At 53.8% G+C, this 8225-nt stretch overlaps 2 protein-coding genes across 2 annotated transcripts in view; both read right to left on the reverse strand.

The window, feature by feature from the left end:
• The window catches only part of sesn1 (sestrin 1), a 7173-nt gene extending 3418 nt beyond the window's left edge, over nt 1-3755 (reverse strand). Inside the window, exons 1-6 of the mRNA XM_080551015.1 lie at nt 3529-3755; nt 2306-2371; nt 1799-1999; nt 797-979; nt 243-524; nt 1-30 (exon numbers count right to left, since the gene is read on the reverse strand). The exon at nt 1-30 is cut by the window's left edge and continues 243 nt beyond it. Coding sequence (XP_080407141.1) covers nt 1-30; nt 243-524; nt 797-979; nt 1799-1999; nt 2306-2371; nt 3529-3633 — 867 coding nt within the window. The 5' untranslated portion in view covers nt 3634-3755. The remainder of the gene's footprint in view (nt 31-242; nt 525-796; nt 980-1798; nt 2000-2305; nt 2372-3528) is intronic.
• A 923-nt stretch (nt 3756-4678) lies between these two features.
• armc2 (armadillo repeat containing 2) overlaps nt 4679-8225 on the reverse strand; it is a gene marked incomplete at both ends in the record, with an annotated part of 35908 nt that continues 32361 nt past the window's right edge. The window contains 1 exon segment of the mRNA XM_080551014.1: nt 4679-4700. Coding sequence (XP_080407140.1) covers nt 4679-4700 — 22 coding nt within the window.

Consider the following 8225-nt stretch of genomic DNA (forward strand, 5'->3'; position numbering starts at 1 on the left):
CACCTCCACCTCCCCAGACACCTCCAGGCCCTGGGGGGAGGGAGGGAGGGGGAGGAGGGGGGGAGAGAGAGGGAGGGAGAGGGGGGGGAGAGAGAGAGAGACACGTGTTTAGGGCAAGATAGCAGCTAAACACAAACGCAGTATCTGCAATTATGTTGTTCAATGTTTATCTATTTATTCCCCCCCCCCCCCACACACACACACCCCCACACACACACCTTCCTTCCTTCCTTCTAACTCACCTGGCGGTTGCCGAACATCTCCTCCAGGTGGTTGGCGTGCCCGTTGCCGTTGGCGATGTCGCAGACGCAGTACTGTCCGAGGGGCGAGGAGGGGGAGGGGGGCGGCCGGTAGGCGTGGCTGAGGGAGGGGGGGCGGAAGGTGTGGCCCCCGCTGCTGTGGATCTCCGGGCTGATGCCGCAGCCGAAGGTGAAGGAGGCCAGGGAGTGGTAGTGGGTCAGCAGCACCACGGCGTGGATCAGCTCCGCCAGGGACCAGCTGTGCTCCTCCGCCTTCAGGAGTTGCTGGAGGAGGGAGGGAGGAGAAGAGTCACAGTTAAGAACCTCTCCGTGGTGACTACCCGCTGTGCTCCTCCGCCTTCAGAAATTGCTGGAGGAGAGCAGGCAGGGAGGGAGGAGGAGGAGGAGGAGGAGGAGGAGGAGAGAGCCCGCCCCCCCCCAGGTGCGTACCTCTATGTGGGCCTTGGCGAGCAGCCCCCCCCCCCCCCCCCAGGTGCGTACCTCTATGTGGGCCTTGGTGAGCAGCCCCCCCCCCCCCCTCCCCCCCAGGTGCGTACCTCTATGTGGGCCTTGGTGAGCAGCCAGGGCCGGTGGGCCAGGATCTTGTTCAGCTCCCCCAGGTGCTGCAGCTTCTCGGGGGCCCCCTCCAGCCCGTTCAGCCACTTGGGGTCCCCCCCCACCTGGAGGAAGTCGTTGACGTGCAGGTTGACCAGGTAGGAGCACTGGTGCCTGGCCGCGGCCTGGGGGCGGGGGAGGGGGAGAGGAGGGAGGACTATGAGTCACATGGTCACAAGGTCAACAGTCTGTGGGTTGTCTGTCTGCGGGGAGGCTGTACAAGATGGCAGTTTAGTGTAGTGTAGGGGTTAGGGGGTTAGGGTGTAGTATGTAGGGGTTAGGGTGTAGTGTGTAGGGTGTAGTGTGTAGGGGGTAGTGTGTAGTGTGTAGGGCGTACCATGATGCCTATGTAGTGGCGGTAGTGCAGGGAGAGGGGGTTAGGGTGTAGTGTGTAGGGGGTAGTGTGTAGTGTGCAGGGGGTAGTGTGTAGTGTGTAGTGTGTAGGGCGTACCATGATGCCTATGTAGTGGCGGTAGTGCAGGGAGAGGGGGTGTAGTGTGTAGTGGTTAGGGCGTACCATGATGCCTATGTAGTGGCGGTAGTGCAGGGAGAGGGGGTTAGGGTGTAGTGTGTAGTGTGTAGGGCGTACCATGATGCCTATGTAGTGGTGGTAGTGCAGGGAGAGGGGGTGTAGTGTGTAGTGTGTAGTGTGTAGGGCGTACCATGATGCCTATGTAGTGGCGGTAGTGCAGGGAGAAGGGGTTAGGGGGTAGTGTGTAGTGTGTAGTGTGTACCATGATGCCTATGTAGTGGCGGTAGTGCAGGGAGAAGGGGTTAGGGGGTAGTGTGTAGTGTGTAGTGTGTACCATGATGCCTATGTAGTGGCGGTAGTGCAGGGAGAGGGGGTGTAGTGTGTAGTGTGTAGGGCGTACCATGATGCCTATGTAGTGGCGGTAGTGCAGGGAGAGGGGGTTAGGGTGTAGTGTGTAGTGGTTAGGGCGTACCATGATGCCTATGTAGTGGCGGTAGTGCAGGGACAGCGGCCCGTCCATCTGCAGCAGGTAGTGCTGCGTGCGCAGGAAGCTCTCCAGGTATTGCGGGTGGAAGCCCATCACCAGGGAGATGTTGTCAAGGCGACCGAGCGCGGCGAAGGCGTCTTCGAATATCGACTGCGTCCTGGCGTCCACTTTACTGACTTGAAGGATCTGAGAGAGAGAGAGAGAGAGAGAGAGAGAGAGAGAGAGAGAGAGAGAGAGGCGATGGATGGAGGGAGGGAGGGTGAGGTAACTGCTTGTTGTCACACGTTGTGTGTTGTTTTGTTTGTGTGTGTGTGTGTGTAAACTGGCGATGGCCCCCAAAAAGTTTTTTTTTGTCTGAAAACAAAGAACATTTATGAAAGGTGTTGACCTATTCTGAGGTAAAAAAACGTCTAAAAGGTGACAAGTTTGCACCCCTGTGTGTACTATAATCGTGTGGAAGTGGAAGTAAATATAGTGTGTTGTTCGACGTACCTCTTTCTCAGGGATGAATCTGCTTGGTCCATTTCCCAACGGTCTCGGGATCCGAACTCCTAAGTCCTGCAAGACAACACACAAAAAAGAGACTCTTAATAGACGTGTAATATATCTTAGCGAGGCGGACTGATTGCGTTTGTCTGTCAGCGGTGCGCATTTTATTTTGGCAGCGGTGAGATATCAGGGGCTTAGACGGGGGCAAAGGAAAAACCCTAATTGTGGTTTTTAGTCCCATCCTGGCAGCGAGCCCGTCGCCGTGTAACACTGCACATCCTGCGAGGGATCGGGTCGCCCTCCTCTACAGTCAGTCAGGCCAGAGGAACCCAACCACAACTCGCCTTGTTTCAGGGTTTTCCTGCTTCCCAAGTTCTCCGAAAATAGAAATCGCGTCAAAAATGCATCAAAAGAAATAAAAGAAATAAAAGAAGTCAAAGTCATCCGTCTATCGTGCTCGTAGTTGCGCGGGCCGGCTATAACGTAGTAGCCTATCTGCAGTCGGATAATTGTTCGATAATCCGTTATGTAGAAACAACAGTTTATAGCCTACCCGGGATAGGTTGAGAAAGTATCTGCTCGAATAAACAAATAACCAGAGTAATGAGCTGACATTAAAAAAAACTGCAAACTGGTCTGAAAAGTGTCAAAGTGCTGTCCGGACTGTTCTAAATACTGCCGGTCCCCTGGTGTCTCCACAGGACTGTCATACTGCCGGTCCCCTGGTGTCTCCACAGATCCTCCGGGCCCTCGGCGCAGCGGAGTTGGGAATGAATGACCTCCGAGGCAGAGCGACAACCTAACAGCCTTATTCCTAGACAAACCCTCCCGTAACACAGCCTCCGCAGAGGTCGACATGCCCTAAGTGACAACAAGAGCGCACAGAAAGTCTTGAGATGACAAGCGGTGCAGAGCTCTCCAAACGCGTAAACAACCAACAGACAGACAGACAGACAGACAGACAGACAGACAGACAGACAGGGTTGGGACACAAAAGAAACACAAGACCGCAGCGCTGCAGCCACAGAGGAACAAGTCACCGTACAAGAGTCTATATACTACCTATCTAATAGACCATTAACTTCTTTAAACTAAATAACACTTTAAATCCCCAGCGATAATCCAGAGCGATAAACACACAACGCGCTCGCTGTCACAAAGTCAATTCGCCGTGATGATTAAAAAAAACAACTAAACATGATAATTCTTCTCTCTCTCTCTCTCACCTTGTTGCTCAGCCGCTCACAGTGGGTGCAGATCTTAAACAAGTCTGATACTGAAAACGAAGAATGATTTTCCATGGTCTCTGTGGGTGCTGCCGCGTGCCTCATAGTCGCGTCCCTCGGTGCGATTTTATATTTCGGGAGGTATATATATATATATTTATTTGTAAAAGATGTTGTTCTTGTTAAATGGCTGTTTTTCCGTTCCTTTCCTCGCTTTGTTCCTTGAGGCACCGGGGGCAGAAAGTGCTGCTCTCTCTCTGTCAGCTGTTGCAGCCAGGCCCTGCAGCACAGAACACCGTCCTTTCTCTGCACATAGCCCCGGTAGATAAACGGAGCTCCGCGGGACGGACGTGCGCGACGGGCCAATCCGATGGCGAAAACAACCTCCGTTCGTCCAATGGGGTGAGAGAGGGGGCGGGAGAGGGGAGGAGGAGCGAACCGTGAGGAGAGAGAGAGAGAGAGAGAGAGAGAGAGAGAGAGAGAGAGAGAGAGAGAGAAGGATCTAAACGTGAGCTGAGAGAGAGAGAGAGAGAGAGAGAAGGATCTAAACGTGAGCTGAGAGAGAGAGCGAGCCCCCCAAGAAAACACCATCAATACTGTCTCGTCTTCCTTTTGTTCCCTTTGCTGTCATGTATCATGGTGACATTGGCCCTAATTCCTTACTGGCCACAACACTGCTCGACCACATAAAAGCCTTGGTTAGTATCGGGGGTTTATAATGTTTATAACAGTTCAGTTCCTGTTTGTAAAACGGACATATAAATCAACCGATTAACACGACACGCAACTCGGATCTGCTAATTATGTGCATAATTACACAGGCCTACAGTCTCCACATCTGTCACAGCGACACTGACATTTGCATTGAACGTGTCCGCGAGCGGGTTCTCATCTCAACACTTTTGAAAACAACCACCCACAGACGTCATTAAGCGTGCAGCGGCAAGTCTAAGGGGGGGGGGCAAGAGAGACAAGAGAGAGACTCCTGCAGGGCTCCTTGTCCAGGCCCTCAGACTCAGTAAACAAGGAGAGAGACAGAGAGAGAGACAGAGAGAGAGACAGAGAGAGAGAGAGAGAGAGAGACAGAGAGAGAGACAGAGAGAGAGAGAGAGAGAGAGACAGACAGAGAGAGAGAGAGGCTGATCATCGCTCAGCGGGACGCCTGATGCAACCTGTCGACAACAACAACAAAACACCAACAACAACAACAACACCAACAACAACAACAACAACCAGGGAATCAATCCCCCCCCCACCACGCTTTCTCCGCTAAGCCCCATCCTCACACCACCACACCACAGCTAAACCTGTCTGCTCCTAAGCCAATCAGAGCGGTCAAAAGGACCATGTGGTCAGAGAACCGTACGAGGAGGAAGTGACAGATAAGGACGTTGTTTACGTTAACGACGAGGGCGTTCGTGGGTTCATAGCTAACCCCGTCGCTAACACGCTAGGCTAGGCCCCGAACATAGAGATGGCGAGGGGGGAGGGGGCAGAAGGATAGAAGGGGACAGGAAAGGACAGGAAAGGACAGGAGAGGACAGGAGGGGACAGGAGAGGACAGGAGAGGAGGGGACAGGACAGGAGAGGACAGGAGAGGAGGGGACAGGACAGGAGAGGAGGGGACAGGACAGGACAGAAGAGGAGGGGAGAGGAGAGGAGAGGAGAGGACAGGACAGGAGAGGAGGGGACAGGACAGGAGGGGACAGGAGAGGAGAGGACAGGAGAGGAGAGGAGAGGACAGGACAGGTGGTTCGTTTCGATGTCTAAAGGCTGCTCACAAGAAACATATAACAATGTATAATATATCATATTCGATTCCTTCATAATGCTGTTTTTTTTTCTTCAGGTAGGTGAAGGAGCGCGCACCAAAGGAGATACAGGTCAAAAAATAAAAAAATAAAGGCATTCTCGCAGGGTTCACGAACGTCGGCAGTTGTGTCATGTTGTGAATGAATGAATGAATGAATCAGTGAACGAATGAATGAACGAATGAATGAGTGAGTGAATGAATGAATGAGTGAATGAATGAGCGAGTGAGTGACTGAGTGAATGAGTGAATGAGTGAGTGAATGCGTGAGTGAACGAATGAATGAATGAATGAACGAATGAGTGAGTGGATGAATGAGTGGATGAATGAATGAATGAGTGAATGAATGAGTGAGTGAACGAGTGAATGAATGAATGAACGAATTAATGTGTGAATGAATGAGTGAGTGAGTGAATGAGTGAATGAATGAGTGAATGAATGAGTGAATGAGTGAGTTGTCTTCTTCTAAAGCGCAATTAAAGTGAAAACAGCCAAGGGAAGGAGGGAGGGAGGGAGGGAGGGAGGCCCTGAGTCAAGCGTGTTCCACCACCCCGGCGTGCCAACAACAACCTCATTACAACCTGCCGTTGCACAATGTCACTGGATGGAAGAAGCTGATGATTATTTTAGCCCCCGTCTAATAATATATTTCAACACGGGGGTGGTGTGGTGGGGGGGGTGGTGGTGGTGGGGGGGGGGGTGTGGTGGTGGTGGTGGGGGGTGTGGGGGTGTGGGGGCAGTTAGTTAAGCAAATAAAAACCTAACACAGGTTATATTGGGGACCGAGGAGGAGGAGGAGGAGGAGGAGGGTGACGGTGTGTGAGGGAGCCAGGTCGTTGTCACCACTCACTCCTGGGGGGCCACGCCACGCCCTCTGGCACTCTGTTAAAGAGTCTGCCTGCCTGTCTGTCTGTCTGTGTGTCTGTCTGCCTGCCTGTCTGTCTGTCTGTCTGTCTATCTGTGTGTGTCTGTCTGTCTGTGTGTCTGTCTGTCTGTCTGCCTGCCTGCGTGTCTGCGTGTCTGCGTGTCTGTGTGTCTGTGTGTCTGTCTGCCTGCCTGCCTGCCTCCCTGTCTGTCTGTCTGCCTCCCTGCCTGTCTGTCTGTCTGCCTCCCTGTCTGTCTCCCCTGTCTACCCTGCCTCCCTCCCTCCCTCCCTGTCTGTCTGTCTGTCTACCCTCCCTCCCTGCCTGTCTGTCTGTCTACCCTGCCTGCCTGTCTACCCTGCCTCCCTCCCTGCCTCCCTCCCTCCCTGTCTACCCTGCCTCCCTCCCTGCCTCCCTCCCTCCCTGTCTACCCTCCCTCCCTGTCTACCCTGCCTCCCTCCCTGCCCTGCCCTGCCCTGTCTACCCTCCCTCCCTGCCCTCCCTACTCTCCCTGCCTCCCTGTCTACCCTGCCTCCCTCCCTGTCTACCCTGCCTCCCTCCCTGCCCTCCCTGTCTACCCTGCCTCCCTGTCTGCCCTCCCTACTCTCCCTGTCTACCCTCTCGCCTGCCCTCCCTACTCTCCCTAACCTCCCTACTCTCCCTGCCTCCCTCCCTGTCTACCCTCCCTACTCTCCCTGCCCTGCCCTGTCTACCCTCTCTCCCTGCCCTCCCTACTCTCCCTGCCCTCCCTACTCTCCCTGCCCTGCCCTGTCTACCCTCTCTCCCTGCCCTGTCTACCCTCTCTCCCTAACCTCCCTACTCTCCCTGCCCTGCCTGGCTGCCTGTCCTCCCTGTGCTCTGGTCAGCTTGGCACTGGCCCGCACAAGTCCCCCCTCTGACAGACAGACAGACAGACAGATAGCACACCATTCAGCAGGTTCATTGTGTGTCCCTCACCCCACCACCCTCCAGCTCCTCACTCCCTCCCCCCCGCCACCCCCCTCTGACCGCCCCGGGGGAGGGAGAGAGAGAGAGAGAGGAGAGAGAAGAGAGAGAGAGAGAGAGAGAGAGAGAGAGAGAGAGAGAGAGAGAGAGAGAGAGAGAGAGAGAAGAGAGAGAGAGACAGAGAGAGAGAGAGACAGAGAGAGAGAGAGAGACAGAGAGAGAGAGAGAGACAGAGAGAGAGACAGAGACAGAGAGAGAGAGAGAGACAGAGAGAGAGACAGAGAGAGACAGAGAGAGAGAGAGAGAGAGAGACAGAGAGAGAGAGAGAGAGAGAGAGAGAGAGAGACAGAGAGAGACAGAGACAGAGAGAGAGAGAGAGAGAGAGAGAGAGAGAGAGACAGAGAGAGAGACAGAGACAGAGAGAGAGAGAGACAGAGAGACAGAGAGAGAGAGACAGAGAGAGAGAGAGAGACAGAGAGAGAGAGAGAGAGAGACAGAGAGAGAGACAGAGAGAGAGAGAGAGAGACAGACAGACAGAGAGAGAGAGACAGAGAGAGACAGAGAGAGAGAGACAGAGAGAGAGAGAGACAGAGAGAGAGAGAGAGACAGGAGAGAGAGAGAGAGAGACAGAGAGAGAGAGAGAGAGAGACAGAGAGAGACAGAGAGAGAGAGAGAGAGAGAGAGAGAGACAGAGAGAGAGAGAGACAGAGAGAGAGAGAGAGAGAGAGAGAGAGAGAGAGAGACAGAGAGAGAGAGAGAGAGAGAGACAGAGAGAGAGAGAGAGAGAGAGAGACAGAGAGACAGAGAGAGAGAGAGACAGAGAGAGAGAGAGAGACAGAAGAGAGAGAGAGAGAGACAGAGAGAGAGAGAGAGACAGAGAGAGAGAGAGAGAGACAGAGACAGAGACAGAGAGAGAGAGAGAGAGAGAGAGACAGAGAGAGAGAGAGAGAGAGAGAGAGACAGAGAGAGAGAGAAGAGACCACCAGAGAGACCCAGAGAGAGAAGATAGAGAGGAGAGAGAAGGAGACGAGAGCAGACGAGCCAGAGAGAGAGAGAGACAAACGAGCCAGAGGAAAGAG

This window comes from Nansenia antarctica (assembly GCF_963989245.1).
Source record: "Nansenia antarctica genome assembly, contig: SCAFFOLD_244, whole genome shotgun sequence".
Classification (NCBI taxonomy): domain Eukaryota; kingdom Metazoa; phylum Chordata; class Actinopteri; order Argentiniformes; family Microstomatidae; genus Nansenia; species Nansenia antarctica.